The 19,437-nt window shown below is 44.4% G+C and overlaps 1 protein-coding gene across 3 annotated transcripts in view; it reads left to right on the forward strand.

The window, feature by feature from the left end:
• Window positions 1–19,437, forward strand: part of fat3b (FAT atypical cadherin 3b) — a 45,276-nt gene that overhangs the window by 16,524 nt on the left and 9,315 nt on the right. For 2 of the 3 annotated variants that reach the window (XM_028982982.1, XM_028982984.1), the window contains exons 11-27: window positions 64–4,164; window positions 4,498–4,694; window positions 5,071–5,224; window positions 5,660–5,893; window positions 6,069–6,461; window positions 6,803–7,017; window positions 7,306–7,443; window positions 7,945–8,088; window positions 8,335–8,532; window positions 9,778–10,588; window positions 12,597–12,728; window positions 13,152–13,309; window positions 14,826–15,059; window positions 15,777–16,011; window positions 16,290–16,443; window positions 17,272–18,101; window positions 18,915–19,016. In XM_028982982.1, coding sequence (XP_028838815.1) covers window positions 64–4,164; window positions 4,498–4,694; window positions 5,071–5,224; window positions 5,660–5,893; window positions 6,069–6,461; window positions 6,803–7,017; window positions 7,306–7,443; window positions 7,945–8,088; window positions 8,335–8,532; window positions 9,778–10,588; window positions 12,597–12,728; window positions 13,152–13,309; window positions 14,826–15,059; window positions 15,777–16,011; window positions 16,290–16,443; window positions 17,272–18,101; window positions 18,915–19,016 — 8,430 coding nt within the window. The remainder of the gene's footprint in view (window positions 1–63; window positions 4,165–4,497; window positions 4,695–5,070; window positions 5,225–5,659; window positions 5,894–6,068; window positions 6,462–6,802; window positions 7,018–7,305; window positions 7,444–7,944; window positions 8,089–8,334; window positions 8,533–9,777; window positions 10,589–12,596; window positions 12,729–13,151; window positions 13,310–14,825; window positions 15,060–15,776; window positions 16,012–16,289; window positions 16,444–17,271; window positions 18,102–18,914; window positions 19,017–19,437) is intronic. The other variant, XM_028982983.1, reaches the window with a different exon arrangement.

Raw genomic sequence — 19,437 nt, forward strand, 5'->3', positions numbered from 1 at the left:
CACTCTTGAGTGTAACTTGGAATTAAAGTACTCACGCACAGTTTCTTTCTCTTTCTGCACCAGGCAACAGTGGAGGTCTGTTTGGCATAGAGCCACTTTCAGGCTTTATTTTTGTGGCACGAGAGCTGGACTTAGCATCAGTGGGCTCATACATCATAACGGTACGCGTGAAAGACAGTGGGACTCCGCCACTGAGTGCCACAGCTACTGCAAGGATAACCATCGCCCTGTCGGATGTCTCAAGTCCAAAGTTCACACAGCTTGAGTATCAGGCTGAGATTATTGAAAATTTGCCAGTTGGCACCTTTGTCACCACAATTAATGCCATAAGTCGTTCTGCATTGATTTATGAAATCAAACAAGGCAACAGCGAAAGGAGGTTCAAGATCAACAGCTACACAGGCGTCATCACTACCCATAAGCCTTTGGACTTTGAGGTCACTTCCTTATATGTTCTGGTTATACAGGCTGTTAACATAGCAGGGATTGCATCAAACACAACAGTCATCATCCAAGTAGTAGATCAAAATGACAATCTCCCAGTGTTCCAGCACCTCAGATACATTGGAAGCATCAGTGAGGCAGCACCCATTAACAGCGTGGTGATGGGCGAGGATGGCAGCCCTCTGGTAATACAAGCTATGGATGCAGACAGGAACCATAATGCACTTTTGGTCTTCCAGATTGTAGAAGACACAGCAAAGATGTTCTTTGCCGTGGACTCAGGTACAGGCTCTGTCAGAACCATTGGTAACTTAGACTATGAAACCTTTCCTGAGTTCTGCTTCCGGGTCCATGTGAGGGACAGTGGAAAGCCTCAGCTATCTGCAGAGAGCCCAGCAGAGGTCATTATCAAGGTGGTGAACACCAATGACTCACCTCCCAAATTCTTGCAGGATGCTTATGAAACAGTTTTGCTGCTCCCCACCTATGTAGGAGTTGAAGCATTGAGGGTGGAGGCAGTCGACCTTGACCTAACAGTGCAGACGGATCTAATCTACTCCCTAGCTGATGGTGACCTTGAACATTTCACCATGGATCCTTACAGTGGCACGCTGAGTGTCAAAAACAGCAAACTCTCCAAAGACCGGTACCGCTTCAATGTGAAAGTGTCTGATGGGCGCTTCTTTAGTACAGCTCTGGTAACAGTGCTGGTGAAGGAGGCTATGGACAGTGGGCTGCTCTTCACCCAGGCATTCTATGCCTCCTCAGTGCTGGAGAACAACACAAACATTACCATTGTTACTGTGGTCAATGCTGTGGGAAACCATCTCAATGAACCCCTAAAGTATTCTCTATTGAATGCTGGCACCCGCTTTACCATTAGACCCACATCAGGAATTATCTTGACGACTGGAGTTCCTTTTGATCGTGAAGAGCAAGAGTCTTACGAGTTGGTGGTAGAGGCCAGCCGTGAGCATGACCGTTTAAGGGTTGCCAGGGTCATGGTGCGTGTACAGGTGGAGGACGTCAATGACAACTCCCCTGAGTTTTTTGGCCTGCCGTATTATGCTGCTGTTCAAGTAGATGCTCAGCCAGGGACACCTATATTCAAGGTGTCAGCTTTAGACCGAGATAAAGGTGTCAATGGAGAAGTGTTGTACTCCTTGAAAGAGAGCCACAGGCACTTTGAGGTTAATCACCTCACAGGTGAGCTTATCCTTAAAAGGGCATTTGAAGTAGACCTTTCCAATGTTGAATATAAGGTCACAATTCTAGCGCAAGATGGAGGTTATCCCTCTCTTTCTACAGCTGCTGATGTCCCTGTGACTGTTGTTAACAAAGCCATGCCTGTCTTTGAAAAGCCCTTCTATGGCATCTCTGTGACGGAGGACATTCCTGTGCTCACGTCCATTCTTAGCATCAATGCAACCAGTCCAGAAGGTCAAAACATCATATACACCATTGTCGATGGAGACCCCTTTCTTCAGTTTGACATTGGCTTTGACACCGGTGTCATCAATGTCATGTATCCCTTAGATTTTGAGGTCAACCCCTACTTCCGGCTTACAGTTAGGTCAACAGACACTCTGACAGGGGCCAGATCGGAAGTGGATGTGGACGTAGCTGTGCTTGATGTTAATGACAATGCTCCAGTTTTTGACAATGCCTCTTACACAGTCACTCTGCCAGAGAATTCAGTCATCGGCTCAACAGTACTGCAGGTCCAAGCAAAAGATAAAGACTCTGAAAAAAACAACTTGATCCGCTACCACATACTTTCTGATGCCAATAACAGCACGGACTACTTCCACGTTGATAGCAACACTGGTCTTGTGCTAACTGCACGGTTACTGGACTACGAACTTGTCCAAAAGTATGGATTTATTATCAGGGCGACCGACAGTGGATCACCCGCACAGACCAGTGTGGTCACTGTCACCATCCTACTGAGTGACACCAATGACAACCCTCCTTCCTTCAGTCAGCCACTTTTTGAAGCCTTTGTCAGTGAACTTGCACCAAGGGGTCACTTTGTGACATGTGTCCAGGCCTCAGATGCAGACAAGTCAGACGCAGAGAGACTGAGATACAGCATCCTTTCGGGGGATGAGAGGATGAATTTTGTCATGAATGTGGAGACAGGCATCATCTCCCTGTCCAGTCAGCGTCGACAGGGGATGAATCCTCTGTACAATCTGAATGTGTCTGTGTCTGATGGTGTGTTCACCAGCACAGCGCAGGTCACCGTGCGTGTCCTTGGGGCGAACCTGTACAGCCCAGTCTTCAGCCAGAGGTTCTACCTGGCAGAGGTACGCGAGAATGCCCCTGCGGGCTCCAGGGTTATACAGGTACGGGCCACTGATGAAGATGCTGGCCTTTTTGGACAGATTTCATACTCTTTCATTAATGATCTGGGAAAGACACAGTTCAACATAGGGGCCGATGGCTTGATCTCCACCGCACAAAGGTTAGATAGAGAGAATCCAATGAACCGGGACATTGTGCTGACAGTCATGGCCTTAGATGGAGGTGGGAGGGCTTCTTTTTGCACTGTCCGTGTCATGTTGCTGGATGAGAATGACAATGCACCACGTTTCCGGGCTGGTGAATACAGGGTGAGTATCAAGGCTAATGTCCCCATGGGTTCCCTGGTTACGCAGATTCAAGCCCAGGACCCTGATGCTGGAAACAATGGTCGTATAAGCTACTCCCTTTACAGTGAAGCCCGGCTCCCATTGGTGGATGTTCTGGAAATTGAGCCAGACAGTGGATGGATGGTGACCAAAGGCAGCATGGCACATTTGCAAGGGACAATTCTCTCTTTCTTTGTGAAAGCCACAGATGGAGGCATTCCTGTTAAGCATTCTCTTGTTTCTGCATTCATCCACGTGCTTCCACCTGATGCCTCTATTCCTTCTTTTACTCAGCCTCAGTACTCTTTCACCATCCCTGAAGACACACCAACTGGTACGGCACTCGGTTCTGTGTACCTTGGTCCAGGTCAAACTGGGGCTTTCAGTGTGGTCAGTGGTGAAACTGGAGAGAGTAACCTTGGAGGCACATTTATTGTAGAAAGGGAAACAGGGATTCTGAGGTTGATCAAGGCTTTGGATTATGAAGAAGTCAGCATCTTTCGCTTCAAGGTTTCGGCCTCAATGAGACAGTCCCTTGTGGAGTCCATCTCAGTGGTGGATGTGGAAGTGAAAGTGCTGGATATCAATGACAACAAACCTTCCTTTGAGACCAGCTCATATGCAGCCAAGGTTATGGAAGGTCTACCCATTGGTACAAGGGTGATCCAGGTGCGGGCCCTTGATCCGGACTGGGGGTCAAATGGACAAGTCACATACAGCCTTGGAAGGACTCTGAACCCAGTTCAAGATGAGAACAATGGCTCTACAACAGGTACCAGTTCTGTGTTTGCTATTGATGGCAAAACAGGATGGATTACAACCCTAGCCATACTGGACCATGAAGCATGTCCTTCGTACACATTCAGCGTTGTAGCATCTGACCTCGGTGAGGCCGCCGCATTGTCCTCCACAGCTGTGGTTACTGTCACTGTGGCGGATGTGAACGACAACCCACCCGTGTTTGAGAGGGACTACTACAGGGGTGCGGTGAGGGAGAGCGACCCAGTTGGGGAGGTGGTCACTGTTCTCAGCAGCCGGGACAGGGACAGTTCGGACCAAAACCGCCTCGTCAGCTTCCATATCACAGGTGAAATGTGCTTAGCAGTAGCTGGGGGTATAAAGCTGGATGATTTAAGACAGTAGCATGTCAGTGGGAGGGATAATCACACTGAAAGGCTTTAATTTGATAAATGGTGCCAGAAATTAATTGCCTATGAAAAGCTTTTTGCTTAATGTGCTACTTCTCTTTGTTTAAAGCCAATTTGTTGAACCAAGGTGATATTCAGATTTTAAACAGCAGACTATTGTTACACTGAAAATGTCTAATAAAATTCTAGGTGGGGTGCCTTTTTGTCATGTAAAACAATTTTCTTTGCTTTGTCTTAAGTTAGCCAGTTAAAATGATAAATGTCTGTTTCAGGTGGAAATCCCAGGGGAGCATTCGCTCTTGCCCCTGTACAGGGAGAGTGGAAGATATTTGTCAAGCGGCCACTAGATCGTGAGGAACAAGATCAATACATTCTCAATATCACAGCCAGCGACGGCCTGTTTATGACTCAAGTGCGGGTGGAGGTCACAGTCATGGATGCTAATGACAACAGCCCCGTCTGTGACCAGGTTTTCAATATCTTGTCTTTGGCAACTGTTTATTTAATCAGAAAAATGATATTGTATCACAAATGAGCTTACTCATTACGCATGATAGAATACATTTACATTTACATATTAAGGGGAAACCTTTAAAATGTCCTACTTACTCAAACCATTCTTTTTAATTACATTTCAGAATTAAAAATAGATATACATTTACATATTTGCATTTACATATAAAATAATTATTTCCATATTTTGGAGAAACTCAATTTTCAGAATACATTCATAAATGTAACATTAATGTAACATTTTTTGGTTTAAGTATAATTCTACAGGCAATATATATGAAAATGTATGTATACATGCTTATACACATTTTGAATGTTTGCTTTTGTACAAGGCTCTGTATGAGGTGTCAATCCTTGAGGATGTTCCCATCAACAAGGGCATCCTTACCGTAGGAGCCACAGACTTGGATGTGGGGACCAGTGCTGAGATACAGTATTCTTTGTTTGGCATTGGTGTGGAAGACTTCTACATGGATGCAAATACTGGTAACTGACAAATATAATTCAAGACTCTAGTGGTAAATAGGAAGGAATTATAAAGTACTGTAAATTCATACTTTGCATAATTTTAAATCTCCAATTCTAAATTATTCCCTGTTGAAGCCAGGGGTCTAAAAGCATCTTAGAATGTGAAACATGCATACTATTTTGGGACAGTGGTGGCCTAGTGGTTAAAGAAGCGGCCCCTTAGTCAAAAGGTTCGAATCCCTATCCGCCAAGGTTCCACTGAGGTGCCACTGAAACACCATCCCCACACACTGCTCCCCAGGCGCCTGTCATGGCTGCCCACTGCCCACTAACCGTGTGCTGTGCTGCAGTATATCTTCACTTTCACTTTCAATGAAATTGTTGCATAAATGAGGAAACAGTAGTCTTATATAATGAGCATTCAGTGACATGTACATATTTGTGCTCATGTAGGTGAGCTGAAAACAGCCAATCTGATGGACAGGGAGAGGACTGCAGTGTACAACTTGATTGCCCAGGCTATGGACGGAGGGGGTCTGTTCTGCCGCTCTGAGATCTCAGTGATCATCCTGGATGTGAATGACAATGCTCCATCGTTCTCGTACTCCCAATTCCTTGCCAGCATGTTTGAGAATGCCACTCCCAAAGCCCTCATTACCCGACTGCAGGCCAATGACCCTGATGAAGGTAGTTTATAATATTCATTACATAAAATAGCTTTTTCAGACCAAAACACTTTTAATAGATCAGTCTTCAGATTGAGAAACATTACGGTGACTAGCTGCATGTTATATTTTTTCCATCACATTATTAAAATGACATGGATAGCTGATTTAATTTGTTTTGTTTGTTTGATTTCTAGGTTTCAATAGAAAAGTAGTGTATACTCTGGTGGACTCAGCAGGTGATATGTTTTCCATTGATGCATCCTCTGGGGTGGTGATTCTGGAGAAACCACTAGATCGAGAGTTGCAGGACTCATACCTGGTCAGGATTCAGGCATCAGACCGGGGCGGAGAGGAGGGGTCACTTTCCACCACGGTGGATCTGACTATCATGGTGCTGGATGTGAATGACAATCCTCCCATCTTTCAAAAGAATGACTATTCTGTCACTGTGCCTGAGGATGTTGCTGTGGGAACTGAGGTTCTGCGGGTGTTCGCAACAAGTGAAGACGTTGGCCCCAATGCTGAGATTTTCTATAACATTCACTCTGGCAACGAGCAGGGGAAGTTTTCCATTGACGTGGTCAAAGGTGAGAGATGTAAATGGAGTTTAGTGTGTGTGACATGACTCATGATCAGAGATCGAGACCTTCAGAACATAGAATGGTTTTCTAATTAGCTTCTTCAGCTTGGAGGTGGATCTCATTAGTGAAATCAGCTTAGCTTCAGTGCATCATAAATGTATTATCAAATTGACATTCTGAACTAGGACATCTCTGCAATAACTGGAAATGAAACATGATAAGAAAACGCTATTTCATTTTTTCACGATTTCATTTTTTCTCTCTTATGACGTAGTGAAATGAACTCTGTAAATCTTGTTTTATAACAGTCATAAAGTTTATCAGTGGCATCTGAATTATTTCCCCAGGCACTATTTCGGTGGCGGATGATCTGGACTTTGAGGTGTGCAAAGACTATTATCTCAAAGTCGAGGCTTGGGATGGTGGGAGCCCTCCTCTGAGTGCCGCAACCATGGTAACCATAGAGCTCATGGATGTGAATGATAACGCACCCTCCTTCACTGAGGACATCTACAACGTGCTGGTCAGTGAGGACGCTGTTGTCGGGGAGATTGTCACCAGGGTAACATGTCCTGCAGTTTTTTTTTTAAACCTCAAGCTGCATGCTCCTTGCACTGAGTTAATAGGTACATGATTGAAGATGAGACACTAACTGCATTCATTAGTGGCTGCATTAGCAATTCATATTTCAGGGTAACGAATGAATGTCATTTCCCTGTCACTCTTCCTTTGAAGCACTAAGCTATTTTACTGCTATGAATCCTTGTTATCCCCAGTTTTTTTTATTATAAGTTAGATAAATTAACATTTGTTCGTTTCCTCATTGTTTGCCTGTTTGTTTGGAATGCAGCTGTTGGCCGAGGACCTGGACAGCCAGGTGAATGGACGCATCACGTATTCCATTTTAAAAGGCGACCGTCAGAACCAGTTTTGGATCGACCCAGTCACTGGCCTGCTGAAAGTCAACAAGGAGCTGGACAGAGAGACGGTTGGGAACTCTGCTTGTGTTAAGAAAAAAAAATCTGTTCTCTTTCCTTCCCAGTGTGTCTTAGTTGAGCGTTTTAGTGGTAAGCACACAAATTTTCTTGCCAGAATAAAATCCCATTTCAGGAAACCTGTATCAACAATTAATGATCCTTGTTGATCAAAATCAAGGTATTGTATGTCCCCAAAGGACAGTATTCATAGAAAAGAAAACATGATTAATGTCTGGAAAAAGCTAGAATCCACAATATGTATGCCTCTTCAAATGACTATTAGACAGTTTGGAAGATGCCTTTAAAAAAATTTTGCATTTTATTTATAAAAACATGCCTCAGCTGTAAATGCCCCACATTGGCTGCGGTCCAAAATAGTCCTTTAGTGAAACCCATTACTCAGCTTTTTTTTTTTTTTCATTCTTGTGACACCACACTGCTCCCTTCCTGTCCCTTCCTCTTCTTATTTGGTCTTTTTTGTCCTTGTCTGATCTTTGTGTCATAACTCACAGGTCTCGAGTTACTCTCTAGCTGTCCAGGCTTTTGACAGTGGGTCACCGGCGATGTCCTCCACGGTCACAGTCAACATCGATATCTCTGATGTGAACGACAGTCCTCCTGTTTTTTCCTCTGTCAACACCACCACTGTCATCCAGGTAAAGAGGAGATACCTAAAATGCTTCAGTCCATTTTCAGAAATATTTTTTTTCCTCAGTTCTACTTGACGGCTCACAGTCTATGGGCTGACACTCACCACTTCTGAAAACAGATACATTCATACTGAAAACTAAATAAAAACTGTTATTAATATTGTTATAGTATTAATTAAAAGTATGTTCTTCACTGCTTTTTGATTTGTGATTCCTAAACCCTTAAACACCACAATTTTCTCTGATTCACAGTTAAACCAACCAGCAGGCTCTAGTTTGCTAAAACTGGTTGTGACTGATGGAGATTCTCCCCGCAATGGCCCCCCCTTTGAGTTCAGCATACTCTCTGGAAATGAGGACAATGCTTTCAACCTGGACCAAATGGGAGAACTGCAAGCCAGCAGGGTTTTTGGACCAGAATCACCACGTGAATACACTCTGGAGGTTCAGGTCGGGTCACACAGACAAACAATTTTGCACTTCTGTCTTTGTTGTAACTAGATAAACTTTATTTTCACAGGAATTATTAGTAATTATTAGTATAGAACACAGTACTTGTGTGGTCCTTCAAGGTTTAGTTTTAGGACCACTATTTTTCATAAATTATATGAGCAAAATTGACACTTATCAATACATTAAAATTAATAAAAGATTAAGGTTGCAGTAGATTTTTTATGATACAGAAGCTAAATTAAATACTGTATACAAATACAATATATGGTAGTCAATACAGGGGTTAAAATGATCTCTTCAGAAATACAGATTATAAATTGAATATGAGTAAGAGCTCTGTGTATTGAAATGCTTCCATGTCTCTATGTTGGGAAGCTTAAAAACTGAATTGGATGTAGGTATTCATCCCCATACATTGCCATGAGTATTATGTTCATATTTGGTCAACTTACATAGTTTGGATAGACCTACTTGGTTGCAGTTATGGAACTAAGATTCCAAATGGAGAATCCATTGCAAGAAAGATATGGATTATTTCTGGTAGCAGGAGAAAGTGAACTATGAAGTATGAAGTAAAGTACTCATGTTTTCACCAATATTCATAAAGTATTCATAAATGTTTTTTTCACATTTTGTTATCTTACAGCCTTATTCCAAAATGGATTAAATATTTTTTTCCTCTTAGAATTCTACACACAACACCCCATAATGACAAAGTTTACTTGAGGTTTTCACAAATTCCTTAAAAAAAAAAAAAAAACATAAGTATTTACAGCCTTTGCTCAATACTTTGTCTATTCACCTTTGGCAGCAATTACAGTCTCAAGGTTTTTTGAATCTCAAACTTGGCACACCAATCCTTGGCCAGTTTCGCTCATTCTTCTTTGCAGCACCTCTCAAGCTCCATCAGGTTGGATGGGAGGCATCGGTGCACAGCTGTTTTAAGATCGTGTCGAACTTCTTCCACGTACGGATATTAGAGGCCACTGTACTCATTGGGACCTTCAACACAGCAGAAAATTTTTCTGTAACCTTCCTCAGATCTGTGCCTCGAGACTATCCTGTCTCGGATGTCTCCTTTGACTTCATGCTGGGTTTGTGCTCTGACATGAACGGTCAACTATTTTCTTTCCGTGATGGTTAGTGTGGAGAAAAACAATGGCCTTTGTAAAAAAAAAAAAGTGTAAAACAACTCGGAATATTGCAATACTTTGTAATAAATATTTTAATTTTTTCCTGAAGGCACGGGACTCTGGGAAACCACCGCTATCCTCCACCACATTTGTGTCTGTGCGCGTGCTCAGCAACAGCTTCTTTCAGCCTGAACCCCTTCCCCTGGACGTTACTGTCATCATGCCCTCTGATGTGTTCCCAGGCGGGGCAATCGGCCGCATCCATGCCACAGATCGCGACGAGTACGATGTACTCTCTTTCTCCCAGCCTCCTCGTCCTAAGAGTCTGTTCAAAATTAACCGGCAGGATGGCCGAATTGTGGCCTTGGCCGGCCTTGAGCCAGGCCGCTATTTGCTCAATGTGACAGTGAGTGATGGAAGCTTCTTGGCCACAGCCAGTGTGACAGTGTTGGTGGAGCAGGTCACAGAGGAAATGCTGCAGTCTGCCGCAACGCTCCGCTTTAGAGGCATTGGACCCGAAGATTTTGTGAGTGTCCACTTGCCAGCGGTGAAGAGGATACTTCAGGGCCTGACTGGGAAAGACTCTCCTGGACTTGACCTTGTGCATGTGCTCAGCATTCAGCCATTGGGCCGGGATTCTCTGTTGGAGGTCCTTGTGGCAGTGGAGACCCCCGATGGGGGATTCTATGGGGCAGGAGAGCTGGCCCTGAGGGTGAAGGAGGTGTGGGATCAGCTCGTGGCACTGGTGGAGCTGGTGGATGTGCTGGATCAGAACTGCTCTGGTGGGTTGGCATGTGATGGAGGAAGGGTGTGTGAGCAGACTGTGAGTCTGGAGTCCACGAATGTGAATGTCTACAGTACGCCCACCATCAGCCTGGTGACCTCACGCTTCAGCAGAGTGGAAAGCTGCAACTGCCCAGGTGTGTACACACACATGCACTCTAAACTGCAGTGGCTGTGCATATATATCAAACAAAATCATTTAATTCAATTACCAGAAAAACATATAACAAGAAAAAGCATTCAAACATTGATCAAATATGGATTTACCTTAACCGTTTATTGGAGAGTTCCCTTATTTTCTCTAATCAATGCCATTTGGCATAGAGAAAGAGACTCTGTTAGTTCATTGTTCTCTGAGCAGCAACACAATGTTTTTTCCATCTGTAGAGTTTTGATTGTAGGAGATCATTCATTGATTCAATGTTGGGAAAAACCAACCCAGTTCTCTATAACAGTATTTTCTGAATCAAATTAAATTATTGCCACTTTCACTTTTACACTCGATCCAAATTATTATGCAAATTTGATATTTTTTCTTTATTTTCCTAAAGATGGTCATGGCATATGACAGTCAGCATACATTTCAAGTGATCAGCCTGTTATTGAACAAATCTCCCAAGTATTTTTGATATATTTCAAAAATAAGAAACACCGTTTCAAGTTATTACACACCTCAGTTTCAAAACATTTCATAGGTTGTAAAGAAATGAAATTGGTCATTTGTTGAATTTGCAGGTCATATTTATCCATATCTAGAGCTATTTCAATCTTAACAGGTCAAATTTGCATCCATTGAATGGATGTTGGAATAGCCTCCCAGAGCTGCTGTTTGGATGTGAACGGCCTCCCATCCATATAGATTCTCAAGTTGATAGATTCTAACTGAGGTTAGGGAAGGATTGGGCCACGCCATGAATTTCTTTCCATTTGTGCCCATTGCAGCCATTGATGCAAAGGTATTCCTGGTGCATTGTACCGCATGAAAATGTTTCTGTTATGGAGAGCATGGTTCTTCTTTGTATAATTGAAGAAAAGTGTCAATCAGAAACATACTTTTCTGAGGACATTTTCACAGCTAAAGGGCCCCTAAAGGGCCCCTAAAGGGACCGACGAGCTCTGTCCTTATGATTTCTGCCCAAAACTGCAGCCGTTTCTGCTTATGAGCATTGGTTAGGGGTGGCCGAATAACTGGCAGACTCTGGAGGATCTACACTTCAACGCTTGCGGGACTCCTGAGGCACCAGCAGCTTCGAAAATCTGTTAGCTGCTTTGTAAAGGTATTTTAGCAGCTGCTCTCTTAAGCCAATGTTTTTGTCAGGCAAAAACCCTTCTCATTGTGCCGTTATCTGCACAAACCCAGCCACAACCCTCTTAACATAGATTCATTTATTCAACTATTTTGTGCCTTTCACGCAGCAGAGATTTCAAGATTGCTTGAAAATGGTGTTCTGCTTACTAATGTGTTGTTCTTCAGTAGTTTTTCCTATAATTGGGCTTACCTGGCAAACTATTTATCACAGATGTCCGAGATTGATTTCACATCAAGCACATGACATTTCAAACACAGCGAGTTTTTACTAAACTGAAACAAAACCACAGCACAACGGCCAGAAACACTCACAAAAAAGAAACACCCATGAAACACAAAATGTCATGTGATCACAAAAACCGAAGGGCATCATGGGACGTTGGCTGACAATTAAAGGGTCCTAATAGACAGCACCTATGGGTGATTAGGAGCCAATACACATGAGCAGTGGAGGCCTAACAGGTAAGGAAGCAAACATGTAATCAGAAGGTTGTCGGTTCGCTTCACGAACCACCAAGGTGCCACTGAGCAAAGCAGCGTCCCCACACACTGCTCCCCCAGGCAGCCTGTCATGGCTGCCCACTGCTCACTAAGGTGATGGTTAAAAGCAGAGGACATATTTTGTTGTGTCACCGTGTGCTGTGCTGCAGTGTTTCTCAATGACAATCACTTCACTTATTTTCTAAACTATCCCTTTGGGAACACCAGGAGCACAATTGTAAACATGACCTTACATTCTCTTACACCTTTTCACAACACAAATGCCAAGAAATGACCTGGAATGGCCATGAAGTGATTCAAAGTGACCCCTGACCTCTTCTTCCACACTGTTAAAGGTGGTACGTGTCAGACACCACTGGAGCTCTGCGAGGGACAGGCCTGCCCGGCGGATATGCAGTGTGTTCGTACAGGGTCTGCAGCACCCTCTGTCTGCCAGTGTAAACCACAGCAAATGGACGAGTGTGCAGGTCAGCCACATGTGTGCACACACACAAACACACAGATGTGCATATTTAATTTATTTCTTTATTTAGTGCTTTACCTTCTGCACTTGATCTAATTTTATTCTACGGTTTGGTTGCAAAACTGTAGTCCATTGACAATGAAGGGACAATGAAGTTAAATATAGTGTATTTAAATTAATAGAGGTCTGGACAGTACAAATATAAATACAAGTTTGGGGTCTCCATAGTTTCAATGTTCATTCCTTTTTCATTCCATTCCTTTGCATGCATATAAAGTACTTATTTATTTATTTATTTATTATTTTTATTTATACTTTTGGCGCAACTGCCAGTCCTGTTATCTGCTTTGCCCACCATAGATGTGTTTTTGTTGATAGGTTAATAAGTATTTGATTTATAAAGGATTACGGACATTTGCTTTGGCAGGCCAGACATCACTGAGCTTTGCCGGCAATAGCTACATAAAATATAGAGTAACGGAGAGCAGCAAGAGTGGTGAGATGAAGCTGGGACTGAGGATAAGAACACTGCAGAGTCGAGGGGTGATCATGTACACACGAGCTGATCCCTGCACTATGCTAAAGGTAAAACACACACACACACACACACACACACACACACAGCGTACAGATAAGACTAGCATGCAGTGAAGAATGACTGAGCTCACTGCCTAATTGGTATTAATGATCACTTCTGAGTGACGGTTTAATCATGATTAGAATTTTTAAATATAAGGATCCTGTGTTTGGTGTCTACTCCTCTGCCTGACCTTTGATTAGAAAGAGACTCATTACGACAGCATTTCCAATTAACACTGGTGGTACATAAGTGCTACATGTTAGAGACAAAAGATCAAGAACTTATTTAAAACAGATTTAATTGCAATCATTCAAAAATAGTCTGTAAAACCTTCCCTGTTCGAGATGGCCTTTTTCCATGCTTTTTCTTGTCTTGTACAGTATAAAAATAAAATAAAACCACCCTTTTTTATTACAATAACCAAAAGTAATAGAAAAAATAAATAGGATTTCCAATCAGTAATTTCAGTGTTGATTCCAGAACATCTGAAGTACTGCCGCCTACTGTGTTTCATGTAGGCTGTTTTATTGTAAGGTTAAAATTACTATTGTAATAATTGTAAAGGAATTTCAATGTTCTGTTCTAGTAATGTTTTCATTTTTGCTCCTTTTATCGGTTCAGTTATGCAGATGACTAAGTGCAAATGGTTTTTGAAAGCTGAATTTCACACGCAAACACTGCCACCTAATGGACAAAAGAAGAACTACAAAGCATCCCTGTCCTGTTTCATAAATATTTTTTTCGTGTTGCATGTTATACAAATAATACAATTTATATTAATGTCTTAATCCAATCATAAAATATCAATGCAATTGTATATATAAATAGACAGATAGATTAATATAGATGTAAATAGAGACACAGGAATAAACTGTATAGACACACACATTGGATCGTTGTAGATACCCATGTGTGACGTTGCAACATTTAAAAAACATTACACGTATTTATAATGCTCAGACTTTTGATTAATACCTGGCCTTGTCTCAGTGACTAGCCAAATGCAGCCAATGTGTTCCTATTAGACAAGTAATAAGCTGTTGCTGTTAAGTGATGAAGATGGCTTGAGCCCTCATCCACAGAAAGTCATTTTTTCTAGCGTGTGCAAACGCTAGTGACTCATGACTATCACTTGATATGGACAGTCAGTGGAACCGAGACACCCACATGCAGAAGTTAGACCCTTCCTGTTACGGCATAATGCTGAGAAAGCAGGCCATGGCTGTGGTGCCAACAGGATTACTGTAATGCTGTGTTGATTGGGCTGCCAAAAAAGGGTACAAAATGCAGCAGCTATTATGTTTGATAGTGCTTCATAAATACAAAAGTATACACTCAGTATGTTATTACTGTTTTATTCATTTTAAACATACTTTAATTCCTTATGGATTTGTTTTATTTAGTATATTATAATTCGTTTCTGTAATGTCAATTTCAGTTTGGAAAAAGGACCAGTTCTGACTGTTTGTGGCATAACCGGCAAAGCTTTCTGCCTTTGAACCTCTTGTCTGTGTCTGGTAGATAGAGGAGGGGCGTCTTTGCTTCCAGATGGACTGTGATAACGGCCTGGATGTGCTGAGAATCTCAGGCCGGCCCATCAATGACGGCCGCTGGCACACTGTCACCCTGGAGCTCACGCGAAACTTCACGCTGCTCTCTCTGGACGACAGCTATGTGGAGCGCCGCCGTGCGGCCAGAGCTCCCGTCCGCCTCTGGCCTCTCTCCACCGATGGCTCTCTTTTCTTTGGGGCGCAGGTGAGGCCTGGCTTTCTGATACTGATGTGCATGCTACTTGTCATGGATTAAATTTTGATAAATGATCTATCATAGATTCACTTGGCTATTGCCAAAGTTGGAACCAAATATGACACAGTTGGTTCTCTGGCATTCATTAAGGAAATTCGTAATGACTTTTTTAATTCATAATGACTGACATTCTGAATTTTAGCACATATTGAACCTAGAATGATATTACACTTGAAAAACAATACTGGGCAAAAACATGTGCTGTTTTATTACCGTGCATTTAAATGTACCAGGCATAATACTGAGAGGGCACGCATTTTGCTGCCAAAACTGTCCTGACCTGCCAAGGCTTGGACAAGGCTAGACCTCTGACGTCAGTAGCAGATCCTTTAAGTCCTGTAAGTTGTGAGGTGGCGCATGGATCAGGCTTTTTTCACATCACATCCCACAGATGTTCAGCTGGATTGAGAACTGGAGAATTTTGAGGCCAAGTAAACACCCAAAATCTATTGTTGTGTCCCCCCAAACCATACTTGAGGCACATTTTTCCCATTACAGTTTGTCACAGTTTCTTATACACAAGGGCAAAAATGCAGTTGTCAATGATTTTCACTTGACCGCTCATAACTGTATATTTTGACATTGTCCATATTGTTTGACTGAGCATTCGGTGCACCTAGTTCATTTAATAAATTATTCGGAATTTTCTGTATCTCGGGGTATCAGGTGCGCCCAGGAGCATTGGCGATTCAGAGACCCCCTCGTGCTCAGGATGGGTTTCAGGGCTGCCTGGGGTCAGTGGTGCTCAATAAGAATGAGCTGCCCCTGCAGAACAAGCGCAGCCGCTACACCGAGGTGGCGGGCCTGAGCGAGGTGAAGCTGGGCTGTGTGCTTTACCCCGACCCGTGTTCCTCGCAGCCTTGCCTCAACGCAGCTGTCTGCTCCAGCTTGCCCTACGGAGGTATCAGTGAAGAATGTATGCGTGTGGGAGGTTTTGGGCGTATTAAAATACTATACACCTTACGTTCTTTGCATGTATTTTTATCCACAATAAAATTGATCAATGCATCATAATGTCACATGAACGTACGTAAAAAGGAATTATTATTGTGAGTGTGAGTCAGCCTGTACACTTTACTGTTCATAGATAAATAGCTTGCATGTGTGTTCCCGGCGACTTTATTGCTTTTGCGTTTTTGGTGATATGTTGTTGAAGTACATCTGTCTGTTCTGGGCCAGCCTTTGGGTGCAGCTGCAGTCCACAGTACACAGGGGAGCGATGTGAGCTAGAGGTGACATCGTGCGTACCCAACCCCTGCCAAAATGGTGGGGACTGTAAGCCTGTGGGGACCACATTCCTGTGCGGCTGCCAGAAGGGATTCAGTGGCCTCATGTGAGTTTATTCACCTCATCACACGCAATAAGATCCCGTACACAACAATCATATTTCAAATGATATCGAAGAGAAAGGAAAGCCTTAGTTGTCAAATACCATGCTTCACTGTTTTGTATGTTAGCGACTAGTGCAAATGTGCGGGTGCATTTACTATTCACCAGGAGTCCAACTGTATTGATTTCTCCTAAGTAATCTCAATATAATACAATTTTCATTGCAGCATGTAGTTATTGCTGTAATAAAGCCACTTTTGTCAGTTTAGCGTGCAGCATGATTTCAGTCTGCACCACCAGGGGGCGACATTGGCACGAGTTTCACTCAATTGCAAGGAGGTTGCCTGGGGTCCACGTACAAAGTTTTAGAATGTGGGGGGTGGTACAGATTCAGGGGAATACTGGTGTTATAGACCTTTTGTTTTTTACTTGTGGTGCTGTTTTGTATGTTTGTATTTTTTTGCACTTGCACTTTACCAAAATTAATAATACAAAATCTACAGTTGAAGCATTGATCATTTTCCTAACCTGGAGATTTTTTCAAACTTTTTTCTTCTTTTTTTATCTTAACTTTGTTTCTGAATCTGAGAGAAAAATACGGCATAAAAGAGCTAATTGAAAGCAAAGATTATCAGCATCACAGTCGCAGGCACAGCAGGGAGTCCTTTTTGAAACAAGAACAAAAGCTCAATTTGAAATCATTAAACACAACATGGGACCCAGAGGAAGAGCTTTGCTGTGCCCTTGAACTCCTCCGGCTTACTGAGAGATATAATGTTTCAGACAACGTGTGGAATTTTATTTAACAGGATCCTTCCTTTGCCTTCCGTAGATGCGACGAGGACGTGAACGAGTGTGACAAGGAGGAGTGTGAGAACGGTGGGACCTGTATCAACACGTTTGGTGCGTTTTACTGCAACTGCACGGCAGGTTTTGAGGGACAGTTCTGTGGCCTGCGTTCCCCCGAGGCTCCTGACACGCAGGCCGAGGCCTTGTCGTACGTCGGCCCAGTGGAGATCATCGGGATCGGGGTGCTGCTCTTCGTGGTGCTGGTTCTGCTCATGCTCCTCGTCGCTTTCCGGAAGAAGGTCCTGCGCAAAGACTGGCCGCGTGGCGAGGCTGTGGGCATCTCCACCGAGACAAACTACATGCTTCACAAGACAGGCGTTGGCGCTGAGGGCATCGAGTTCAAGGCCGTCCGCGTCACCTCTGACCACCACCGTCACCAGCGTGGGAGCATCGGGTGCAGCGGTGACAGACCCCCCCAGGTCCTCGTCCGACCCACCGCCTACACCCTGCCCCACTGCCAGGGCGGCCCGCACAACCCAGACAAGGTGGAGTCAACGTCGTCCGCAGAGACGGGCGGGTTGGCCACCCTCTCCTGTCCCCCTCAGGTCTCCAGCTTCCAGGTCGAAGGCCCTCACGTTCTCGGCCTGGCCCGCAGGGGCGTGGCCATCTGCAGCGTGGCCCCTAACCTGCCGTCGCGGTCGCCCTGCCTCTCCGAGTGCAGTCCCGTGCGCAAAGCACCCTGGGAGACGGACGAAGACGACGAGGAGACGGAAGGCACCGAGGAAGAGGAGGGGCGGAGCCACGAGAGCAGCTCGGTGGAGTGGGAGCCGAGAACGTACGACGTGCCGGCCGCACGCAGGGACGCGCCGCAGGGTAAAAAAACCATTCAAAAGGCGGCACCGCGGGGAGAACCCACAAAGCCGCTTATGAACTCCACACGTTGCAGCGCTGGTTGTTTATCGGCCTCATCTTAACTCCGCAGACAGCGGCGCGGAGGAGTAATGCAGAGGGCTCGAGCCATGCGGCATTGATCGCGGCTCAAACAAGAGAAGACGTCTCTATATACGGCCGAGTAACTTCGGACACCTCGCCGTGCACATTTTGTTTGGCCTCGGCCGGAATAGAGTCGCGGTTCGCGGCGCGATTCAGCGCGGGCTATTTTTGAAAGTGGGGCCCCGGCGTCCTTCCCAACCATTCCGGGGGCCGGTAAATTGTTTCACAACAGAGCAGATTATCGTAATCGCAGCCATCTGTTATTGTTCGTTGTGGCGCAGCTCGAAATAGGCCAACAGGAGGCATTTCCCTCCGCATGAAATATTTATCGGCCTGGCTGGCTGGAGCCAGGTAGGCAGCAGTCGCGTCAGGGCCAGCATCCGTCTGAAGTCTTCCGTCGGAACACGCGTCCTTTACATGGAGCAGGATTCTACGCCGGATTACTGGCACGCCGCGAAAGGCTGGCATCAAAGCCGAGGCCAGATTCTGTAATGATCCCTCCGTTCTGTTTCCGGGCTCGTAAGCGTATTGGCATTTCGGTAATAAATGTGCTTTTACACGCCCACCTCCTCACAACCTTATTGCCCCGCGTCTCCGCTCTGCATGTCAGCGAAGAACGTCGGCTTCTCTCCAGGTCTGATGGTTTCTGTGCTTCCCCCCCCCCCCCCCCCCCCCCCCCCCCCCCACCTGCAGTCGAGGTCACTAACCTGGTGGAGGAGGTGACCCGGTTCTCAGATGCCAACTCGGAGGTGCGCTCCATCAGGTCTTTTCAGTCGGACTCCTGTGATGACAATGGTAAGACCCTGGCCTGCTTTCCTCTTCACAGCCGAACCCCCGTGATTGACGGATTGATACAAATACATATACAGCATTTATCCGACGCCCTTATCCAGAGCGACTTCCAATCAGTAGTTACAGGGACAGTCCCCCCCTGGAGCAACTTAGGGTTAAGTGTCTTGCTCAGGGACACAATGGTAGTAAGTGGGGTTTGAACCCGGGTCTTCTGGTTCATAGGGCGAGTGTGTTACCCACTAGGCTACTACCACCCTTGTAGCCAGAGCATGACAGAGCATGACATGATACTTTAGTGTACATACTAATATTTATCAGTGAAAATAGTCCTGTGATTTGTCACAACATGAGAAATTATGCATAATGATTATAAAATGATTTTCCCATCAGTTTTTGGATATTGTTACACCTGCTTATGAGATTT

The sequence above is a fragment of the Denticeps clupeoides genome, chromosome 6, assembly GCF_900700375.1.
Source record: "Denticeps clupeoides chromosome 6, fDenClu1.1, whole genome shotgun sequence".
NCBI classification, from domain to species: domain Eukaryota; kingdom Metazoa; phylum Chordata; class Actinopteri; order Clupeiformes; family Denticipitidae; genus Denticeps; species Denticeps clupeoides.